The 23922-nt window shown below is 37.9% G+C and overlaps 2 protein-coding genes across 3 annotated transcripts; one reads left to right on the forward strand and one right to left on the reverse strand.

The window, feature by feature from the left end:
- Nucleotides 1-383: 383 nt before the first annotated feature.
- On the reverse strand, nt 384-9868 carry pxylp1 (2-phosphoxylose phosphatase 1). 2 transcript variants are annotated; one of them, XM_016530564.1, is made up of 5 exons: nt 9733-9868; nt 4229-4390; nt 4024-4150; nt 2186-2325; nt 384-1733 (listed from the first exon to the last, which is right to left on the reverse strand). In XM_016530564.1, exons 1-5 carry the CDS (start codon nt 9809-9811, stop codon nt 712-714), a joined length of 1530 nt encoding a protein of 509 aa, XP_016386050.1. In that variant the 5' UTR covers nt 9812-9868; the 3' UTR covers nt 384-711. The 2 variants fall into 2 exon arrangements, with proteins under 2 accessions (XP_016386050.1, XP_016386051.1); XM_016530565.1 differs by lacking the exon at nt 9733-9868 and adding an exon at nt 5279-5665.
- Nucleotides 9869-10844: 976 nt separating this feature from the next.
- On the forward strand, nt 10845-22263 carry LOC107722274 (solute carrier family 25 member 36-A-like). Its single transcript, XM_016530560.1, has 7 exons — nt 10845-11239; nt 13667-13831; nt 15880-15957; nt 18279-18379; nt 19670-19736; nt 19911-20200; nt 21292-22263. The coding sequence occupies exons 1-7, from the start codon at nt 11199-11201 to the stop codon at nt 21483-21485; spliced, it is 936 nt and encodes a 311-aa protein (XP_016386046.1). The 5' UTR covers nt 10845-11198; the 3' UTR covers nt 21486-22263.
- Nucleotides 22264-23922: the final 1659 nt, after the last annotated feature.

Here is a 23922-nt window from a genome sequence, read left to right on the forward strand (position 1 = left end):
AAAAACATTTTTTATATTTAGCAAAACCACTGGGATTGTCAAAATGACTGCGCAGCATTCCTGGATCACTGACTAAAAATGAAGGCAAGAGGTGTTTCAACAACTGACTGTTGTGTGTTTGTCTGGATACAGGTGCTCTTGAAGGGTCCTTGACTTCACGTCACGTCGTCAATCAGACGTTCATATTCAGTCACAGCCTACAGCTTAAAATGATTACTGTAAACAACTTCAAATTTAGTCAGTGTGATTAGTAAAATGTACCAAAAACAATGGTGTGCAGGGACAATTATTTGGTCCACAAACATAACACTACATCAAGAACATTATTAGTAGTACTCAGTCTTAAAGGAACAGTTCACCCAAAAATGAAAATTTCTGTCATTTTCATGTTATTCCAAACCAGATTTTCGTTCTTCAGTAGGAAACAAAAGAAGAAATTTGCTGCTCTTGATCCGCACAATGAAAGCATTCAGCAACAAGCAAACTCATTGGAATATAGTGCAGAAGTCATATGAGCTTTTAGGGAACTTTCTTTTTGAGCTCGAAAGTCTTGCATTCATTAAATATTCATCAAAATTTTGTCATTTGCATTCCACTAAAAGTCATATGGTTTTGGAACAACTTGAAGGATGACAGAATTGTACAGAATATTTGGGTAAACCATACCTGTTCCTCATCTTTCCTTGACGTTCGCTCATTCACGTTCACAAATTACAGTACAATTTGGTGGCAGGCCTGCTGGTAACTTGTCGCGTTGACAATATTAAACATATCCTTTCTCACAAAAGACAGAAAATTACCCAGAGGGCACAGCGGCTGAGCAGAGTGTCGATTGTGGTCACGGCAGAAGGCTGTGTCAAAGGTCAAGTCCTCTCCGTTATAGAGAACACGAATGAACATATTCTCCAACCACTTCCCTCGTTTTCCATCACTCTTTCTCTCTTTGTCTTTTGCTTCCGGGCCGTTCCACAGCTCAAACACCAGCCGCGCTGCAAACTTTGGAAATCCCACCCTTTCCAGACCAAGTGCGCTTAGCAAAGGTGCCATTGTTACGTCATGACCAGATGCTAAAGCGAAGACCGCCTCTTCCGTTCCTTTGCGCGTTTGGCTTCCTCTGGCGATCCTCTCCATCCGCATTGCGGTGCGGTTGAGGTACGGATGCGCTGCGAGCACAGCATATCGGCGGTAAAGCCCCGCCTCCCGCCGCTCCAGTTCGTCATCTTTCTGCTGCCGTCGAATCACAGCAAAGTGCTGTAGTGTAAGACACGCCCCCTCATCCGGAGCGTTTAATGTAGTCTGTGTGCTAGAGCATGGAAAAGGAAGACCATGACAAAAGTGACACAACAACGCATCCACCGGATTGGCCGCCCTCAGAATTTTTGTGGCCACGCCCAACGTCTTCGCCATAGCGACGTATGTGCGTTCCAGTTCCGTGTCTGCAGTCCTCTGCCGATACTGCCTGCGCTGCTCCTGGTCCAGGTACCGGTTGCGCGCGGGACAGTCGCACGAGGAACTGCAGAACAGCGTACTCCACTGCTGTCTTACCGTCAGCCGTGACCAATCGAAACGTGGCAGGAAGCCGAAGAGGAAGGCCAATCCACTCTGTAGGGTGCGGCTTTTACCTGTAGTCTCCACCCACAACTGCCTCGGCGACCAATCAGCAGTGAGCAGATTGTGACGCTTGATGTAGGCCTGGCGAAGATGATCGCCGTTTTTCAAGTGCTGCACGACTCCTGATAGAGAAAAAGAGAGAGAAATATTAGTAAGAATGTGGAATAACATTTCACACCAATGTTATTTTAAGTATCATTGACGTACTATTATAGTTTTTATTAATATTTTGAATTAGTTTTTATATATTTTTTATTTAACTTTACTTTAAAGGATTAATTTTGCGTGTTTTTGTCATTTTTATTAGTTTTTTAATTTTGTAATTTTTATTTCAGATTTAGTTTTAGTTATTTAATTTCTTCAGCTTAACTAAATGTTAACAACTAACTGAAATTAAGTAAATTCAGTACGTTTAATTTTATTTCAGTTAACATTTATTTCAAGTATGTTTTTATGGTTTCAGTTTTAGTTAATTATATTATCCCAGTTTCACACCTACAAAAAAACAATAAATAATTTAATTTGTAATTAAATTTTTTAATATATAATATTTTTCATATATAAATATATTTACCTGTCTGTGTAAGCTCTCCTATTTCACAGGTGCTGTGATTGGGTAATCGGGGCAGAGATCCTAGTGATGAGTCCCATTGACCACGCCCACCGAGAGCCATGTGACTAATGAAATAGGCCAAGAGGGGGTGAGAGGGCTTTCTGCAAAATTACAACCATAAAAGATATGTTTCAGAACTTTAAATCAGGAATATTTTTTGATGTGATACATTTGTGAAACGTTACCTGTCAAAACAGCACATAGGCATCATAATGGCCAACAAGCAACTCCATGTGAGCATGTCATTACTAGATGTATCCACAAGGGGGAGGCATGATAACCCTAATGATATGAATTTAACAAGCTATCTTACATATGCAATAGGGACATCTTCAAATGGAAAAGTGGTTCATAAAGAAATTGGTTAGCCTTTTGATTAATTATAAAACCGCAAATACTTTATTTTAAAAGTACATTTTGGGTTAGTCTGAAGTAAAAAAATGTACATTGTTTAAAAACAATAAAAGTCAAGGGCAGAGATCTGCTATCTACCATGTTCCTGAAAACTAATGCTCATCGATTGATTATGACAACAGCATGTGCATGAGCACTGATACTAAATTTTCTACACTGAATTGCTACATAATGGAATTATAATTACATGAAACATGCATCATTTTAATAATTACGGCATGGATTTAATGCAGGTCTAATGCAACCAAGGAATAAAACTGGTAAGTAACTCTATATATCTAACGCACTGGGTATTATTTCCCTTTGCAGGCAGTTTTAAACACGCAGGAGATTTCTGAGAACAAGGGATGTCGGATCGCAATATTTTATTATAATGCATCTTCATTTTTGAGTCAAAACCCATCCGATCATCACGTCCAGTTGGGTCAGGTCACAGAGTTGGGTCAGAGCATATTTGAGTGTATGTGAAGAACCAGAGCATGTTAAAGAGAAAGACACAGAAGGATTTGTGGCTGAGGATTACTTTGTAATACATAAATCTCAGCCATCATGGGAATATTATGATTTGCTGTGCATGATTAATAATTCTTGGAATACTCTGGACAAAAGAATTTGTCATGCCATTGGAAAGAATACTACGATGAAACCATGGAAACACAACAATGTTATTTTAGGTAGCATTACAGTGACTGTTCACTGCTGCCGTAACCACGGAGACACGGCTCAGGGACAGATAAAAGACTGAGGTGGGAATTAAATATTACTCTGATAATGATTCATAAACTGCATGTCCTAAACCTGATAAACACACACACACACTAAACATGCAAACATAAGCCCACATTAACACACCAGTCACTTCTGGTTATCAACTGTAAGCTCACAGAAAAAAAAAAATACAATCCTCTAAAGTGAGGGATGTCAAATCAGTTTTGATTCCTCGAAATTACAACCTGCATTTTTAAAATGATGCATTATGTGTTTTTTCAGTAATTTCTTAGATAGATAGATAGATAGATAGATAGATGAAGATAGTGCTGGGCGGTATGACCAAAAATTTCTATCACGGTATTTTTCAAAATTATACCGGTCCATTGTGCTGAAGAGTAGAGCATTTGCTTAGGTTGAGAACAGACTCACTGGACATTGTCTTACATGCTGTTTCAATCAGAAGGCATTTGGTTGAAAATGCTAAAAGATTGGTTTCCTGGCAGAATTAAGTGTTGTTTCATCAAAAAAATAATATTTTAGTAGTTATTGCAACCAGTGTCCATGATTGAACCAAATTTAAAACAATGTGAAAAAACAACTTAGAACAACTTAATTTTTATGAGTATTCAACTTAATAATTGTTAGCATCAGATGATTTACATATGAATGTGTACCTCTTGTCTGATAGGACGCAGTCTATGGCTGGCTTCTTGGTTTTGGGGATGGAGTACAGAGGGAAACGGTCTCCATGCCGGATCATCACCTGTACCGACAGCAGCCTGTAGTCAGCCGGACTGTGACCTACAACAGACGCAAATACATCAGCACACGTCTGAGAGTCTTCAGGTGAGTGAGAGGGGAAATGAGTGAGTTTCTTACCCTCCCAGCCGTGCTCGGTGAGGTTGGGGTAATTGCAGTACTGGTGAGTGTCTCGGATGGGGTCTGGAGCGGGAGCATCCGTGTGAAGGACCGGATTCACACGCTTTCTGCTTTTACCAAGTGACCTTTGCTCTGCCACCGGATTGGTTGGAATGAGGTGCACTAAGGAAAGAAAGAAAGGACTATGAGAGTCATTAAGCACAAGCACACACTTTTTCCAGCTTCCTCAGTTCTGACCTCATAAAACAAACGTTGAGACTGCACAGTGCTGCGGATTGTTACATTTTGGGAATCGCCATGGTGTGGGCAGAGGGAGGAGCCTCACGGGATATTTATTAACCAGTGACTGACAGCTACTAGAAAGTAGGTGCTACAATCCTTCAATGTGACTTCAAAACACAAGACCAACATCTGGATTTTACTAAACATTTAAGCTGCATACTTACATTTAAGTACAAATAAACAATGGCAGGAACTCATAAAAGGGCTCATAATTATGATAAATCAAATTTTCTTGGAGTAAAAGAGTAAATTGCACAATAAAACCATACTCTAGCATTGTGTCCAAAACCAGCTTTTATAGAAACTAAAGACGCTTTAACAAAACGACCATAAAAAAGACTAAATTATGACTGTTTTGGCACAAAAAAAAAACTTTAAATGTGGATCTCAAAAATAAATAAATAAAATGTGAAAATAATGTATGATATGACCCTTAAATAACATGAACCGTTTTAATAAAAGAAACAAGCAGCACTGTCCTCTAACTCCTCTTAAAGTATGTTTTATTATAACTTCAATGCATCAAGGTAAGCCAGGCATTGCTAACATTTTTCCTTTTATATAACAATTTGGCATAAATTTGAGCACAGTCACTTCTAGGAGCGAGTTTCTTTTAGCCCATTCACATTGGAAATATTTATGCAACATTATGAAAAATACTGTTCATTAAAGCTAAACACAGAACAAATTAATGAATACATGGGAACGGGCTAAATGATAAACACCAGAATTTCCAACTAACCCTAACCAACCAGGAGTTAAACTCACCAGACAGAAGTATAACGGTTAGCTGGTTTATACGCACAGCGACGGACATTCTGGAGATGTTAAAGCGAGTGTGTGCAGGTGTGTGTGTGTTTGCACCTCATACTGGTTTTAATTCAGCATCAAACCCCATTTGACTCCTGTAAAAGCTGCCTGACCAATCACGTGTAAGCTCGGAGCTCTCAGCCAATCACAGCTCAGCTCAGTGCAGAGGCCGGCCACACAAAGAGCTCTTTGTAGCTGAAAGTCTGAGTATAGTGTACAAAAAGAATCACGCACACCTAAACACAAATACAATAGACGCAAATCAAACAGGACAGACAGTGTTTGCACTGCCGCTCAAGGCCGTCAGGCTGATATTGTGTGTGTAGTTAGCAGTGTACTTCAGCGATGAAGCAACGCTGACAGAAACCCACAATTCACTGGGATGTGAACCGGTCGTCTTTCATTCTTCACTTCTGTCTCTCATGGGCTCGATGTATGGCCTCTTTCTCTCGGTCTCTACAGACCTGGAGCCTCTTTCTTTAAAACTACATCAGTCATGCTTGAGTGAACTGAAGGGAAGAGAGAGGAAGAGAGGTCGGCTAATTTAAGATGTGGTTCTGTCCTACATTCAGACAGCTTTCAGCTCTTGTTGGAGACACCACAAAGGAAGGAATAAATTAGTAATGACCTCACACAGGGCAAAAGAAACAGGCAACGTGAGGAAGACAGTAAGGATGACAAACAGATTTGGCAAAAAGACACATGCATTTAAGACACTTAGAATCATTAGATTACAAAATAAACCAAGTGTGTAAACAGATGCTATTTTCTGAGCTATTGCAGCTGGTCTCAAGGTAGATGTATAACATAGGCCCAAAGGCAGTGAAATGCTTTAAGAACAGAAAAAGACTGTAAACCAGGTCAAAGGTCTATCAACAAGCACACATGCATGTCTGAACACAACAAAAATTTGGTTCTCTTATGTTGCCCTGTTGCTCAGACTGAGCTGTGATTGGCTGTGGGATGCAGAGGGTGGGTATTAAGAGGATCGTTGACCAATCCCTGCTCACCTTGTCATGTTTGGTTTCATTCGAGTTGGCTTTTGCAAATTCGTACCATCTGTACTTTTAAACGACTAAATTAGCAGGATTTTCCTGTAGCTGTCACTGACATGAAACGTTTAATCTGCTGATATATGCAGGGCTGGTTTCTCAGATCCCAGTCCTCGGTGAAAGAGGATTTTCAGTCAAGGACATGGGACATTGGTGTCTAATCTGGGAATAAGCTGTCTCTGAAGCAAATCTGACTGACCATTGCATTAAAAAAAATACATAAACATTCATCGACTGCAAACCGTATCCTCGCTGATGACTTTAGGACTTCCAGGGTTTTTGAAACTGCTTGGTTTCACTTCTTAAAAATGAAGCAAATCTCCATATAATTTTAGAGACTGCTTTAAGACCAACCGGCGGTGAAGTATCATCCACGTGTCAGCTGTCAACCCCAACTTCTAGTAGTTCACAAGTTCAAGTAAACATTCGCAGAGGTCAGAGAGTCTGTACTTTTCTTCTTAAAGTCAGCACGAAATAAAAATTCACCCTATCTATTTTTCAAAAGCATATTATACACTCTCAGAAAAAAAGGTACAAAAGCTGTCACTGGGGCGGTACCTTTTCAAACGGCACACCTTTGTACCTAAACAGTCCATGTTAGTGCCTTAAAGGTACATATTAGTACCTAAAGTGTACATATTAGTTCCTAAAAGTACAAAAAGTGTGCCTTTTGAAAAGGTACTGCCCCAGTGACAGCTTTTGTACCCAGACATTCTGGAGATGTTAAAGCGAGCGTGTGCAGGTGTGTGTGTGTTTGCACCTCATACTGGTTTTAATTCAGCATCAAACCCCATTTGACTCCTGTAAAAGCTGCCTGACCAATCACGTGTAAGCTCGGAGCTCTCAGCCAATCACAGCTCAGCTCAGTGCAGAGGCCGGCCACACAAAGAGCTCTTTGTAGCTGAAAGTCTGAGTATAGTGTACAAAAAGAATCACGCACACCTAAACACAAATACAATAGACGCAAATCAAACAGGACAGACAGTGTTTGCACTGCCGCTCAAGGCCGTCAGGCTGATATTGTGTGTGTAGTTAGCAGTGTACTTCAGCGATGAAGCAACGCTGACAGAAACCCACAATTCACTGGGATGTGAACCGGTCGTCTTTCATTCTTCACTTCTGTCTCTCATGGGCTCGATGTATGGCCTCTTTCTCTCGGTCTCTACAGACCTGGAGCCTCTTTCTTTAAAACTACATCAGTCATGCTTGAGTGAACTGAAGGGAAGAGAGAGGAAGAGAGGTCGGCTAATTTAAGATGTGGTTCTGTCCTACATTCAGACAGCTTTCAGCTCTTGTTGGAGACACCACAAAGGAAGGAATAAATTAGTAATGACCTCACACAGGGCAAAAGAAACAGGCAACGTGAGGAAGACAGTAAGGATGACAAACAGATTTGGCAAAAAGACACATGCATTTAAGACACTTAGAATCATTAGATTACAAAATAAACCAAGTGTGTAAACAGATGCTATTTTCTGAGCTATTGCAGCTGGTCTCAAGGTAGATGTATAACATAGGCCCAAAGGCAGTGAAATGCTTTAAGAACAGAAAGAGACTGTAAACCAGGTCAAAGGTCTATCAACAAGCACACATGCATGTCTGAACACAACAAAAATTTGGTTCTCTTATGTTGCCCTGTTGCTCAGACTGAGCTGTGATTGGCTGTGGGATGCAGAGGGTGGGTATTAAGAGGATCGTTGACCAATCCCTGCTCACCTTGTCATGTTTGGTTTCATTCGAGTTGGCTTTTGCAAATTCGTACCATCTGTACTTTTAAACGACTAAATTAGCAGGATTTTCCTGTAGCTGTCACTGACATGAAACGTTTAATCTGCTGATATATGCAGGGCTGGTTTCTCAGATCCCAGTCCTCGGTGAAAGAGGATTTTCAGTCAAGGACATGGGACATTGGTGTCTAATCTGGGAATAAGCTGTCTCTGAAGCAAATCTGACTGACCATTGCATTAAAAAAAATACATAAACATTCATCGACTGCAAACCGTATCCTCGCTGATGACTTTAGGACTTCCAGGGTTTTTGAAACTGCTTGGTTTCACTTCTTAAAAATGAAGCAAATCTCCATATAATTTTAGAGACTGCTTTAAGACCAACCGGCGGTGAAGTATCATCCACGTGTCAGCTGTCAACCCCAACTTCTAGTAGTTCACAAGTTCAAGTAAACATTCGCAGAGGTCAGAGAGTCTGTACTTTTCTTCTTAAAGTCAGCACGAAATAAAAATTCACCCTATCTATTTTTCAAAAGCATATTATACACTCTCAGAAAAAAAGGTACAAAAGCTGTCACTGGGGCGGTACCTTTTCAAACGGCACACCTTTGTACCTAAACAGTCCATGTTAGTGCCTTAAAGGTACATATTAGTACCTAAAGTGTACATATTAGTTCCTAAAAGTACAAAAAGTGTGCCTTTTGAAAAGGTACTGCCCCAGTGACAGCTATTGTACCTTTTTTTCTGAGAGTGTAGATCTGATTGTACATTTTTTATTTTTATTTTTATTTTTTTATTGTTTTTATTTTTGACCTCGTAATTCTTAATCAAAATGTCTTCCAGTGAAAACGACAGATAGAGATTTTCTAATTAATCTAATTCATGTTATAGATCTTATTAAGGACAATTCATCCATGCATGCGTTTCATTTTTTTGTTTTGACCTTGTAATGTGAAAACGACAGACTTTTCTCACAATACAGAAGAGAAATCGCTACTTGATGCTTTCATCGCAACTTTATATTGTTCGACGTATTTCTGAGCAGTGTATCATGCAGAAAACATTTCATTTCTGAGATCTGATGCTTTCTTATAGTACCTTTTTGTAGACATTTAAGAAATCATAATTGAAAAAAAAAACATACTGATTGAACAAAAATCAGTAGGTTGAGGGTGTTTATGGTGGCCCTGTGTGGTACTAACATAATGTTTTTGACATGCTAATACCATTATGCTGACACCATACTGTTTTGTAAGAGTATATAGACACAATTTGTCTTTTTTTGTTTTGCATTTTTTTATATTTGCAGCCAATTGAAAATGTATCCCTTAAAACGGTGTTCTACTGAAACAGGGAACAATCCATGATATATATAGCATGTCTTCAAGGGAAATGCCTTTGTTTAGTGTGCTGAATGCAGTCTAATTGAGACCATATTCCCACTGGACACAAAACCCACACTCATGCACATACTAAGAATGTAAATACAATTCAGCGGAGGTTATATTCCCACCTGACAGACTAAAACACACATACACAGCAGTCCCTGGAGAAACCTTAGAGTATGCATGAATAGCTGTAAGTTCAGACAGAGGAAATGTGACTGAAATTATACATTGTGTTTCACACTTACAATACAGCAGGCTGAAACTCAGCACCGCCAGCAGTGCACCCACCACCAGCACCAGCATGAAACGGCTCCGTGCCAGCATTGTCCTGTGATTGGTTCGGACGCCTGTCCATCAGCCATACATGCACAGCCCCTGTCACCTGGGAAATTAAGAGCAACGGAAAGGTAATATTGCACACATATGAAAAACACTAAATGCATGCAATGCTTAACAAATGTTGAGATGCTACAAGGACAAAATGCTCAACACAAACATTGTAATGAAAACCCCACAATGCTGGTTTCTCTTTTATATGCATATTGCAGCAAAATACACCACACAGGACAGACAAAGTCTGGTGAAACACAAACTGACAAACCTACACACTGCACCAAGAGGCAACGTGTAATTTACCCTGGTTGCACAGAAGCAAAAACTGCTATTAACTCTAAATACAGATAATAGCTGTGTCTTTAAATTCCTACATTGAGCTTTTTGAGCGAATCTGAAGTGCACACGCAAACATGCACAGCTGATGAACTGAGCAGATGTTGAAAGTCGCCAGAGAGTATTAAACCACCTCCTAGACTACACCCTCACTCCTCTGCATAAAAACAGATATGCATTGAAATTTGCAAAATGGGACACCACACCAATATTTCAGCTGCGGTTTGAGTTCATCACCTTTTTTGCTGTTGGTATTGCTTAAATATATCCCCTTGCAGCGTGACATGCTTTACTCCATCTAAAACTAGTTTAACTTTCTCTGTAATTATTATTCATGCAGTTTTATGGTCTTATTTTAAAGGAGAGATGACATGAAATATTAATGCTTTTCAAATTTGTCACACAGCGGGATTATTTAAATGAACTACTGAAGGCTAAAACAATTCAGAAATGCATTTCATACAATGACTTGAAAACACACTCTTCTATAATGAACATGTTTTAGGTTTCTGAAATGAAAAGAACCATTTTGTCAGTTCTATAGATAATAATCATTACAGTGTCTCAAGGTCATCAAGTTCATAAATTTCACATATTGGACCTTTTTTATAAAAAGGCATGTTTTGCAAAAAAAAATTAAAAATTAAATGCGCCCTCTGATTGGTCCATCGACAGAGTGAACTGTAAGCGCGTTTGCGTAGCAGAATGTGTGTGTGAGAGCGTACGCGAAGAAGGTGAAGTCCGCGCTGGGCAAACGTGCACGTTTTTAACTCCCTGATGTGACCTGCCACTTGGATTTTGACCCAGATCAGTGATATGTAATCACCTCTTCACCGCACACTCACTTTCAGACCAACTATTGAAGAAGTGACGACCGTGGATCGATCAGCGGGGGTTTGTTGGAGGCGAAGAAGCCGCGCCGAGGCGCTTTGAGGTCGTTAAAGTCACCAGTAACGAGCGCGCCTCGCACCCTCCGCATGAGCACCACACGGACATTAACACTGCTGCCCAGTCCGGTGCATCCCGGAGAGCATGAGCCGAGATGAGCCAGAGAGACACGCTGGTGCATCTGTTTGCTGGAGGGTAAGACAGCTTTACTCATCAAGATTACTTTACATTAACAAACATAGCGTTTAAAACTTAAACAGCTAAAGTCTAGTACTACTACTAACAAAAATACTAATAATAGCTAATTGTTATTATTAGAATTTATTATATAAACTATTTCATATATATATATATATATATATATATATATGAAACACAGCTATATTAGTTTAAAGGATATAAAATATTTTTTGGAATAATTTCTTGTGTTTTTTGTCTTTATAGATAACTTTTACTTATGTTTAAAAGGTTACATTTACTGGAGTTTGTTGGAGTTTTCCCTAGACTTTAACTTCCCCTTTGAGTCTTGTGTATTAAAATTAGGGAAAGTTTGCACTTTTCGCATGAACATATTTTCAGATCCTTTGTTATGTATGTGTATTAGGGATATGCCGGTATCAAATTTTCATGTTGCGATTAATTGATAATGCTTTTATCACGGTATGGAACTGGCAGCTGTTATAGATATAATGACTCTTATTATGTGACTTTCAACACAATCTTCACTTAGTGAGTCACTGATATATAGACATTCAGCTTGATTCTGAATCAGACAGAAAATCAACAAGTACAAACAAACCTAAATAAAAACGCATTGTGGTTTGCAGTATAACTGTGCATAATTTAGCACCGCCATCCCAAGAGACCTTGAATTCAGCCACACTGATGTTTATATTACAGTCTATATAGGGAGAGAAACCTCAGGATATTTGCATTCTTTTTCTTTAAAATATGTCTCTAGACATAAAAAGTAGGGCTGTGCAATTTATCGAAATATCACAAATGTACATATCGCAATATGCATGTCGCTACGGCTTGCAATATTTGGGGCCATGAACAAAAGACAAAGAGAAAATCACTCACTGGTCTTACCTAAATAACTTTTGTAGCTTAAATAAGAATCAGTGCATATTGAATTCAAAGAGTAAATAATATGCAGTGTTTTATTTTTCCTTTTTATTATTCAGTTCCTAAACTCATGTTAAAATGATTACACTAATGTTAAAATGACATTTTTATGTAATATTAGAGTAAAACACTACCCTTCACTTTCAGAAGTTGTTGTAGGGGTGCTTTCTTATTAGAATCAGAATCAGAATGAGCTTTATTCACCACTTAAGTGTGCGCAAACACAAGGAATTCGTTGAGAGTAAAACACTACCGTTCACTTTCAGAAGTTGTTGTAGGGGTGCTTTCTTCTCACAAAAAGTGAAACATGTATGCTAGTTATATTAGAATCAGAATCAGAATAAGCTTTATTCACCACTTAAGTGTGCGCAAACACAAGGAATTTGTTGCGGTTTTACAGGAGCTCTTGATACATACGAATAACCATATACAGTATATATGACACAAGATAGTTATAGAAGTTCACAGAACTGACTCAGCAACAGCTGAGTAAAACTGTTTCATCAGTTAAGCATTATCGTATCGAATATCGCATTATTTAATGAGTTATTGCATATCGCATTTTTCTTCAATATGGCACAGCCCTAATAAAAAGAAAAATAAATTAAATGGAAGGTTTAAAGCTTTATTCTTTACTTGAATCAAAACGGTAATAAGTTCGTTTAACAGCAATTACGTGTTCTTATAAATGACAGTCATAGTTTTCTGGAACTGATCTGTTATGGTAGTCTGCTTTCCTGAACATGCATGAGGGAATCATCATGCCTGGCATTGATATTCTGTGCCCATCGTGATTATAGCCTGTGCTTTAAATATCTGTCCTCAAATAAACCAGCACAGTGTTTAAAATAGAACTATTGACTGGCACTCTCATGGACTCTCTGTCTATATGACACTGTCAAATCTGACTTTTTATCCCATCATTATGTCCCATCTACTCCTGTTATTAGTAACTGCACAGTATCGCATACCATTTTTATCTTACAGTGTTTTCATATATGAAAATAATTATCAAATGTACCATGGTATTGCTATATGATACTGTTTTTTACATGTATTGAATGACACCTTTGTTTAGTTTATTATCTTTATCTAATAAGCTGTTCCTCAGCAACATTTCTGTAGCTTTAGATTTGTATTACAGGTATCCCACTTCAGATTTCAGATGCCGTTTTTCCATTGGAAAACACTGATGTCAGGTTGTTTTCGGCACGTGAGGGGTGGTTTGGATTACTGTGTTTGTTGACCCACATCTTGTGGCACGAGTGCAAGTGCTGGAGCCGATTAACGGAAAGTTGTGATGTTCGACTGAAGTCTCTTGGCTTTCAGATAAGAAGTCATGGGATGACTCACCCACATTGTGAGGTCAACTTTTGTCTGCTATTGACAGAATTTGACCATATTTTCAGCTTGATTTCTTTGAATCGATTCTTATGTGCAGAAAAAGTTAAATTGTACTGTCCCTGATTTTTTTGTTTTGTTTGTTTCTCTCAGATGTGGAGGCACGGTGGGTGCGATCCTGACCTGTCCGTTAGAGGTGGTGAAGACGAGGCTTCAGTCTTCCTCAATAACACTTTGCATCTCTGAGGTGCATCTGAGCACAGTTAATGGAGCCAGCGTGGCACGTGTGGCTCCTCCGGGGCCCCTACATTGCCTCAGGTATGTTTAAACGAGTTAGACCTCTTTGCATTTTATAAATATATAAAATATATTAGCTCAACAAATATTATATATATAAATTAATTTATATTATAATATCTAAAAATATTTTATATAATGATATATGAAATTGTGCAAAGACACAGGTTTATAATTATGTACAGGAGTGTTGAATTTGAGTAAAGATGAGAATATTTACTCATCTGATTTAACATGTCGGTTTTAGTTCTGGATACAGGCAACACCCTGTACTGGAACAGTGCAAATGTTACATTTGCATTGTGAGAACGTTGAGTCTGCTTTGCATTGGCTCAGTGTTTTGTAAACATTTGCTCAATGGTTTGTGGGCCTAAAACCAAGTATCCATCTTCCCTGCAAGAGGAAACGCCCCCTTTCTGTCGACTCGTTCCAAAAAATGTGGTCATATTTCTTCACTTACACCACCAGAAGTAACTAAATAAAGTCAGAAGACAAGACAAAATAAGGAACGTTGGTTTGCAATCTTAAGAGTTTGAGTTGTGGTTGGTTCTCCATATGTAATATATAAGTATATACATTACCAAAGCAGAACTTCAGTGTTTATACAACGCATATTGCATAATGTCTATAATGCCCTCTCTCTGCCTATTTCTTTCTGTTTTCTTTATAAAGAGACTGTTCACAGTGGTTTCCACTCCCCCTTACCCAACCAATCGCTGCCCTCACACTAAAACACTGGTGCTTGGCTCTCGGTTGAGGATTCTGTGTGTGTGTGTGTGTCTGAATCACTGGTTCTCAAAACAGGCCCCTTGTCCTCTTAGTTTAACTCTGGTTATACTTCACAGAAAGGTACCAAAATACTAAACACAAAGACATTTAGATCGACTTTGGTCTCGTTTATCAATGTAATACGGTGAGTAAATGATTCTGACATCATATACACTCCTTCATGGTTTATGGTTGTTACGCAACTTGTCCATGTTGGCGTAAGTCTATTTTGACTTTTTGACACCTGACGTTGCATCCAAGTATTGTAGACTTTGATTGAACGCATGTCTTTTGACGTCAGCAACAAAAGGTATGGGAAGTGTTTTCACCTCCTTTTTAAAAGTTGATAAGTCTGTTTATTTTGCTATACAGACTATGCCCAATTACGCCCAATTACATGGGTAGCTGTGTTTTATTATTTCCATTTAGCATTGTTCTCTTCTCTTGCCTGATGTCCATGACCTTATGTGGCACATTTTTCTGTCACAACACTCCAGTTGAGAACCACTGGGGTTAAAGATTACATGGAGTATTAGGATTGTATTTAATGAAGTCCGTGATAGAATATAAATAACTTTTGCATGACCTGCTCAAGGTCGCCATTCATTTGATTTCATTTTTATTTAGCGTTTCTTTATGACTTGCTTATATACTGTATGTGTGTGATGACAATAACCTCTCACACCTCACACAAGAAGCATTTTTTAGATGCGTCTTAGGTATTTCTTTGTTTGAACATGTTGTTCAGAGGTGTGTCTTATTGGCCGAGCGAAGGATTAAAAAAATATTTTGGTGATTCTCACAAAGAAATGTTTGGGTTATATTTCATTCCAAAACAATTCTTTACAAAGTATAAAAAATGTATAGATAAATCTGTTTTCATAATCAAATTGTGACCTGCTTATAGGGCCAATACATTTTATTTGGTGTAATTTTCATAACAATTAAGCACCCATTTTTATCTATAAATATACTTCAACAAGCAATATTATTATTTTTGCATAAGAAATAGTTTAATTATAAGTTTGCTTGAATTGCTTAATTGTTATGAAAACGAAGTCACAATGAAAAAAAAAAAACTTCAATGTTCCTAAAATAGAATTCATTTTCATGCTCAATAAAATGTTATATTTTTTTACCATTGATTTTTAGAGTGAAATATAAGACATACATTTCCCCAGGAACAACATTACATGTTTTACCAACTCCAGAGTGTATTTATAATGTTCACAAAGCCATTCAGAATAAAAATGTCATTTGTCTTGCACTGCTGTTGATATGTTTATCTCTGTCTTTTTCAGATTAATTCTTGAGAAGGAAGGGCCTCGTTCTTTATTTCGGGGCCTGGGGCCCAATCTAATTGGAGTGGCTCCTTCACGGTGAGTGTTTGTCCATTCATACAGTTAAAATGGCAGATCAATACATCTCTATCTCAGCGAGCATTTACAGTAGGAACGTGTAGTCCTTAACTCTGTGTACTGAAGTGACAGTGAATCAGATGCAGTGCGACTGATGCAATCCCTGCTCAACCGGTAAAGCTGCAAATTTACAGAGCTTGGCATAAACGCGCAGACACAAGTCTGTATTCAGGGTTATTTTACAGGTTGTCAGACATCAGCCATGCAGGGTGCAAATTTGGGGGAACCTGACCCCACAATTAAAGGGATAGTTCACCCAAAGATGAAAATTCTGTCATTATTTAATCACCTACATTTTGATGACTCAGTGTTTTTTTTTTTTTTCTGTTGTTTTGGGTGGACTGCTCCTTTACGACAAATAAAGTACAAAAAGTAGTTTTCAATAAACATTTACCACTGAATTTATAATCGGCGTAAAGGTGATCAGATGTGTTTTTCAGGCCATTAAAAGTGTCTGAGCTCATTTAACACCAGTTGAATAAACCAGGTGTTAAATCCTGTACTTTTATGCCACTCCAGCATTTTTAAAGGTTTTCTGGAACAATGAAGCTCATAATCTGAAACCCAAATGGGCCGTTTCAGCCTTCAGCTGAGGTGTAACAAACCGCAGGCGGCTCCGAGAGAACGGCACGGCTTAAAGAGCAATTAAATAAATGAATGGGCATGATACATGGTGGTTTTAACATTTAGTGTCTGTATAAACAGATGTTTTACGTGCATGCATTCAGGATAAAGCACTTGTCCAGTGATGCACACATGATAAATCGGCGCTGGACCTGTTACTTAAAGGGCAGCTTATGTAAACGTGTGTGTTATACAGACAGGAAGGTGAGATCAAACCTGAGATTAGTTGCGGAGTGTGTGGAGAGTGTTTTCCTGTTGGAGTGTTCACTGTCCATTAGTTAAGAGCTTCAGGATACTACATGTGCAAACATTTGTGAGGGTTTATTGAACATGTTGTCCTTGTGAGAGCTGCTTACGTAGGCATCATAATCATCCAATGGGTGGTTCAGAATGTGGGGAGCAAAATTATGTTGCATTTATCCTTTGGAAAAATCAAGCTTAGATTTGATGCCTGTTTTTGGAACATGGTAGATGGTTTCTTTCTTGCTGGTCTGAGCTGGAAATTAGCTGGTCATTGACTGGTCGACCAGCCAACTTGTTCCAAAACCCACCTTAAACTAGTATCAGGTTGGTTTGTTGCAGATAATGCCTTGGACAAGCTTACCTGCTGAAAAGAACATCTTAAACCAACCTAAATAATTTAGTAAGTCTCCCAGCTTGGCCAAGATTTACTAGTTGTGTTTAGAACATGGTAGATGGCTTCTGGCTGGTCTAAGGTGGAAATTAGCTGGTCACCAACCAGCTTGTTCCAACCCCCACCAGGAACTAGTATGAGGTGAGTTTGTTACAGATAATGACCAATTTGGACCAGCTAATGACCAATTTTCCTGCTGCAAAGAACCTGTTAAACCAGCCTAAATGGTAAATGGCTTGCTTGGTTTAGTAAGTCTTCCAGTCTGGCCATTATTATGTTAATTAGATAATTTCTGTATATTAATTAAAAAAAATATTGCACATTGTCATTTGTTTTTCTCCAAACAATATGCAAATTCAAGGCTATGAAAAACAATGTAAACTATGCTGTATGGTGTGCAAAAATTATGCTGCATTATAAGATTTGGCAGCATTGCATTTATTCTTTGCAAAAATCAAGCTTAGCTTTGGTATTTGTGTTTGGAACATGGTAGATGGTTTCTAGCTGGTAATTAGCTGGTCATTGACTGGTCAACCAGCCAGCTTCTTCCAAAACCTACCTTAAACTAGAATGAGGTTGGTTTCCTCCTGAAAAGAACATTTTAAATCAGCTTAATTGGTGATTTGCTTGTCCTGGCTGGTTTAGTAAGTCTCCCAGCCTTGTCCATGGTGATGGTTATCAGATAATTGGTTTGCTCAGCTGGTTTAGTAAGACCCCCAGTAAGTCTGGCCAAGATGATGTCAATCAGATAGATTAATCAGGTAATTGGTAAATGGTTTGCTTCAGCTGGTTTATCTGGTTGGCATCCCACACTGACCAAAATGGCCAAAACCAGCCTGGGCTGCGTTTCCCAAAAGCGTTGCAAGCTTAAGTACATCGTACACCCATTGAAACCAATGGAGCTGCGATCAACTTAGGCTTACGATGCTTTTTGGAAACGCAGCCCTGACCAGTCTGTTGTAGTTCAGTAGGGTGTAATAGCATTGTGTGTTGTTGTTACTCATGTGTCCTGCTGTGTTTTCAGGGCCATCTACTTCGCCGCCTATTCCAGCTCAAAGGAGAGACTGAACTGTGTGTTTGAACCAGACTCCACACAGGTGCACATGACGTCTGCTGGAATTGCAGGTAACTTCCTTTATATTTGACCACGCAATCTAACTACATCCTGTTTCCTCAGTTTTGATGGGCTCATAAAATTTAAACCGTTTATTGCTTAATTGCATGTGTAGATGTGTCTAGTGAATTGGATTTGCAACCGTTTATTTTTGTTCCATGCTGTATCAGGCCAGTAAATGTCACAGAGCTCAAGCACTCAATAAAGATCCGGCACATGGCCAGAAGAGAGTGTGTGTCTCTTCTCGAGAAGGGTCTGGCTGCAGACATTTACTTGCATTCTCAGACTTGCACTCTCAGACACCTGCACTTCCGCTAGTGACGTGCAGTTTGCAGTTTTTTTTTTTTTTTTTTACATTTATTTTATTTTTATTTTTTTTGTTGAATCTCTCAACATTTTACAACATTAGCCAGGTGGTGAAGACAAGAAAAAAGAAACTAAATTACAATGTCACTTGCAATCATCACTTGCACTCTCCGATACCTGCGACGTCGTGCGTGTTGCCAATGGAGACGAGACGCTGTGGTGGTTAAACGATTAAAACTAATTTAGTACCATAACATACAGGGTACTGCACGTCATCTGTAGGAGAAAAACGTAATGCATTAAGTCATATTAAGTGTGTTTTTCTATGGGAGGAAAGACTTTGCACATTGCGTTCATATTCTGCGGCCACGGATTTGCTATGCTATTATTATTGCTATGCTTTCTGTTGTTTAATGGTGACACTATCAGGATGACCCTTTTTGTAAAATTCACTGTTTTTGTTGTTTTTTTAAAAGTATGAGGTTGGTAAGATTTATTAGTCTTTTAAAAAGAAGTCTCTTATGTTTCCTAAAACTGCATTTATTTAGTCCAAAATACAGTAAAACCGCTAACATTGTGAAGTGTTACAATTTAAAATGTTGTTTTCTTATTTTATATATTTTAAAATCACACAATCGTTCAGAAAATATTCTAATATGCTGATTAGCAGCTCAAGAAACATTTCTTATTGTTATCAATGTTGAAGTTCACTGCTTCATATTTTTGTGGAATCCATGATACTTTTTTTTTTTTTTCAGGATTCTTTGATGAATAAAAGTTCAAAAGAATAGCATTTATTAGAAATGCAAATATTTTGTAAAAATGCAAAAGTCTTTCAGTTTTGATCAATTTAGTGCATCCTTCCTGAACAAAAGTATTCATTTAAAATAAACGCAAAATCTTGCTGACCCTTTTTGACGACTTTTGAAAGGGAGTAAGTTTTTTTTCGGTTTAGTAAATTTGCATCTTAATCTTTCCTTTTCTTCTCCAATCAGGGTTCACGGCCATAACAGCAACCAACCCGATTTGGTTGATTAAGACGCGTCTACAGTTGGACGCCAGGTAAAGTGGCAACTGATATGTGACATTATGTACAAGTAGATTGTTTGATTAATATCCTTAGTGACTGATTCCTTAGTTACAGATTATAGTTTTAACGTGATCTAGTGCTCATTATTCATGATTCCAGACTAAGTTTTGTATTTGACTCACTTAAGCGTGTTTTGTTCTTCACAGGAAGCGCGGGGAGCGTCGCATGAATGCTTTCGAGTGTGTGCGGCGTGTGTATCAGACGGATGGGCTACGTGGGTTTTACCGCGGCATGTCTGCGTCTTATGCAGGCATCTCAGAGACCGTGATTCACTTTGTGATCTATGAAAGCATAAAACGGCGTCTTTTAGAGGCCAAAGCAGCAACGCACATGGATGGGGCTGAGGACACCGCCAAAGACGCGTCGGACTTCGTGGGCATGATGCTGGCAGCCGCCACTTCCAAGACCTGCGCCACCTCCATAGCCTATCCACACGGTGAGCATGTGCTTGGGCATTTTCCCATCAGAGCACCATATCATCATAAAATCAGCATGAAACGTCATTCACAACCTATTTTACTTCCATAATGTGACCCCATTCAAAAGGTTTCAATGCTTTTATTAAGCTAGGATGCATTAAATTTATCAAAAATGACAGTACAGACTTTTACAGTGTTTCTGAGGGTCTTAAAGTCTTAATTTACCCTATTTAAAGTCTTAAATTTATAAAGACGTGGCATTAAATGTTGCATGCATTGTAAAAAATGTCTTACTCAGTATCTTAAAAAAATCTGACTTGGTATTTATTTTCAATACAACCATTTAAACCTCTTTAAATCCATACGTAATATATAATCCATAATACGTTTACTTGAGAAAGAAAGAAAGAAGTCATGTTTTTTGCAGAATTAAGTGAGTTTATGTTTAAAAATAGAACAAATATCTGTCAGTGGTGTATGAAAACTTGTTTTTCCTTTAAATTGAATAGAAAATGAAAATGTTATTTACTCACCCTCATGTTGTTCCAGCCTTGCATGAAACAACATTTGGGTGAGTAATACATGGCATAATTTTGATTCTGGGTGAGCTATCCCTTTAAGTTGATTTTTCTGAGCCTATTGGCATATATATGTCCTTTTGTTTTAATCATAAACTCACTAAATTTGGATCAGTTTAACAGAAAACAAGTTTTGCTTCTCATGTAAATTTCTTGATTTAAGAATCTGTAGACATTTGCACTGGAAAACAAGACAAAATACTAAGGAAGAACACATTTTTTGCAGTGTGATCAGAAAGTAGAGTAAAAGTTACTTCAATATTCTAGTGATTGGGAACTGTTCTTTAAATTGCAAAAACATTCCATTTTCAATAACATGTGTAATCAAATAAATGCAGCCTTGGTGAGCATAAGAGACTTGTTTTGAAAAACATTTAAAAAAAAAAATCTTACTGACCTCAAATGTTTGAATTGTGTATATGTATAAAAAAAAAAAAAAAGATACAAACCGTATCATTTGGGTTTCAAGTTGGCTCATAATGGTTTGTAACCAATTCTGAGCATTTGTTTTTCTCTGTTTGGTTCTGCAGAGGTACTCCGTACACGGCTAAGGGAAGAAGGTACCAAGTACCGCTCGTTCTTCCAGAGTCTCAGCCTGGTGATTAGAGAGGAAAGCTATCGAGCTCTTTACCGAGGACTCACCACACATCTGGTCAGACAGATCCCCAATACGGCCGTCATGATGTGCACCTACGAGTTCGTCGTCTACCTGCTCGAAGGCTAAACTTTGACTTGAGGTGCCTCTGTATTCATGGACGAAGAGTTCTGTGCTTTCATTCACAATTTGGGAGTGTCTTCTGAGAGGATGGTGTTGGGAGAAAAAGGGGAAATGACTAAAAAGGTGGTGTCTAGAAAGCAATGTTCTTGGTTTTTCTTAACTTTCTGTCTTTTAATGTTCTTTAAAATGATGCTGCTTCTAAAAAGCCTTGCCAGTCCGTTCACCTTTAGCCTCCTCAGAGTGTTTGTCCCTCTCAAACAGCACCTCACATCAGATAGATCTTGTATGTGGATTCCGCAGGTTATTTCTGTCAGAGAAGCTGTTCTAATGTTGGCAGGTCATTGAGGGGTTTGTCCGGCCCGTTGCTGTGCTGTAATGGTGATCAAAGCTTCACTGGATTTTCTCAAGCTTTGAGCTGGAAAGGAATTGGAGAGGATTCAAACTGAGGCTTGCTTCCTGTCTAGGAACAGCCAATCGGGGTGCGCTTACACCATGCAATGCAAAAGCAAAAAGATCTTACTTGGATGCATATACCTGAGACTGTGTGCACACATGAATGCAAAAAAAGATGTCTAAGAGTGAGTTTAATTGTTTGGACACTGCAGGTGGTTGTGTGCTAATCTCAGAGTGTCATATTTGTGTTTGCTGCCCATATTTGACCTTAATACATGAATGTAACAATCATTGCAGCCAAAATAGGTTGTTAGCACAAAAATACTTTAATAAATATATGTACTCTGCAGGAAAATTACTAATGAAAGAAGGAATAATCATTCAAAATTGAAAAAAAGAAAAGCAAGTATTATGCAAGAAAGACATTGCACTGTAACACAAGAAGTTTATTTTTTTTGGCGGACATGTTGCACCCCATCCCAAAAGCACACAATGAGCACAAAAAAAATTGAAGAGAGTTTGTGGCCATAGAAAAGAGTCTTATGCTGCAAAAGAAAACAGCATTTTTGTCTTTTTGCAGTAAAAATACCAAGACATCCTTTGAATAAGATCACTTTGCTTGAGAAGCAAAATTGCGTTAGATATTAAGACATTAATTCAAGATATACTGTCTAAACTATTATCATTATTAAATCATTATAATTATTACAATATAATATTTCAGCATAAATCTGTTTTGTTAGATTTATATTTGACTCATTGGCAAATTTTTATTTTAAGAATAAATTGCTGTGTATATTTACTGCGAATTTCTGTCTTTATATCTATATTTATATTCATATTTATATTTTTGTTTCTCAATTTCAAGTGAATTGATCTTATTTTATAAGAATGTTTTAGTTTTTTTCATGAAAACAAGACTAAAATACTGCCAAAGAATGTTTTTGCTGTGCAGACAGAAAAAGTTATTAAAATATAAAATATCAAGGTGTCAAAATTCATGCTTTCTCTTTATGATGCAGTTGTGTATCTTGTTCTCTCACACGTATGACTTTATGATATGTCACGAGTCCAGTGTTGTTGTTGTTTTTTTTCCCTCCAGTGTTTGGTTGTTTTGTTTACAGTCAGTTTGGTGTGACCTGCTCTGTTGTCACTGTTCGTTAGGACATTAATATTCAGCAGTTGATCATATGGAAAAATAAATGCATATAAGAAAACAAAGATGGGCATGCTTATTTTGGTTTGGATGGAGATTCTGGGTTTTTCTCTTAAAGATGACTCCCTAAACAAAGTTCGGAATTTCTGATATGTCTGTGTTTTTAGACGTGTCCTTCATAATGCTTTTCTTTGCTTTATTTTTACTTTCTCACATGCATTTTTTTTTGACATTTTTGTTTAACACATGGAAAATCAATTTTACCCACATTTGAAGACGTTCCCAGCTTCACTCAACACATTCATCTGTCTTTTAAAGACATTTCAATCTCAGCATTCAGAGAGGTTTTGGAGGACGTCTGTCAACAGCAAACAGCCAGGATTTCTCAAGAAGTCTGAATCGTTTAATATGTTGTATTATCATTCATATTCTGTTGGAGTTAACCAACAAATTAACCGTGCACTTGTTTTGTTTTCTGTCTTCAGTTTCAAATGTCTATGTTGCAAATCCTCCAGAACTTAAGACCCAAAATGATTTTTTGCAGTGTAAGTTGAACTTAAGTTTCTTCAAGGCAAGCACTCATTAATTGATAAATATCAGTGGATATGGTCTGTTACAACGTGACCGTTTTTTGTAACCAAATTTGTAGACCTGTAGATTTATTTTATTTTAGATTTTAATTTTAATAAAGGATTTGTAGTGGCAAGAACGTTTTTTTTTTTTGTTTTGTTTTTATGTGAATTGACTGGCCAGCAATGAGAGCAATGACAGTGTTTTTTTTTTGTTTTGTTTTCTGGAAAGACATTTTGTCATCTGAACAATCGTTATGTTGTTAAACAAAAATTGGACTCACTGGACAGTATTCTATCCGTACCAGCCTCGTTTTAATTTCTG

Source organism: Sinocyclocheilus rhinocerous, unplaced genomic scaffold, assembly GCF_001515625.1.
Source record: "Sinocyclocheilus rhinocerous isolate Xijiao unplaced genomic scaffold, SAMN03320098_v1.1 scaffold2589, whole genome shotgun sequence".
NCBI classification, from domain to species: Eukaryota; Metazoa; Chordata; class Actinopteri; order Cypriniformes; family Cyprinidae; genus Sinocyclocheilus; species Sinocyclocheilus rhinocerous.

Coding starts and splice junctions, on each gene's coding strand:
- LOC107722274 (XM_016530560.1), top strand. CDS start 11,199: ATGAGCCAGAGAGACACGCTGGTGCATCTGTTTGCTGGAGG. Junction 11,240..13,666: donor GTGCATCTGTTTGCTGGAGG/GTAAGACAGCTT, acceptor TGTTTCTCTCAG/ATGTGGAGGCACGGTGGGTG. Junction 20,201..21,291: donor CTCCATAGCCTATCCACACG/GTGAGCATGTGC, acceptor TTGGTTCTGCAG/AGGTACTCCGTACACGGCTA.
- pxylp1 (XM_016530564.1), bottom strand. CDS start 9,811: ATGCTGGCACGGAGCCGTTTCATGCTGGTGCTGGTGGTGGGTGCACTG. Junction 4,391..9,732: donor GAGTTTCAGCCTGCTGTATT/GTAAGTGTGAAA, acceptor TTCTTTCCTTAG/TGCACCTCATTCCAACCAAT. Junction 1,734..2,185: donor AGGAGAGCTTACACAGACAG/GTAAATATATTT, acceptor TTTCTCTATCAG/GAGTCGTGCAGCACTTGAAA.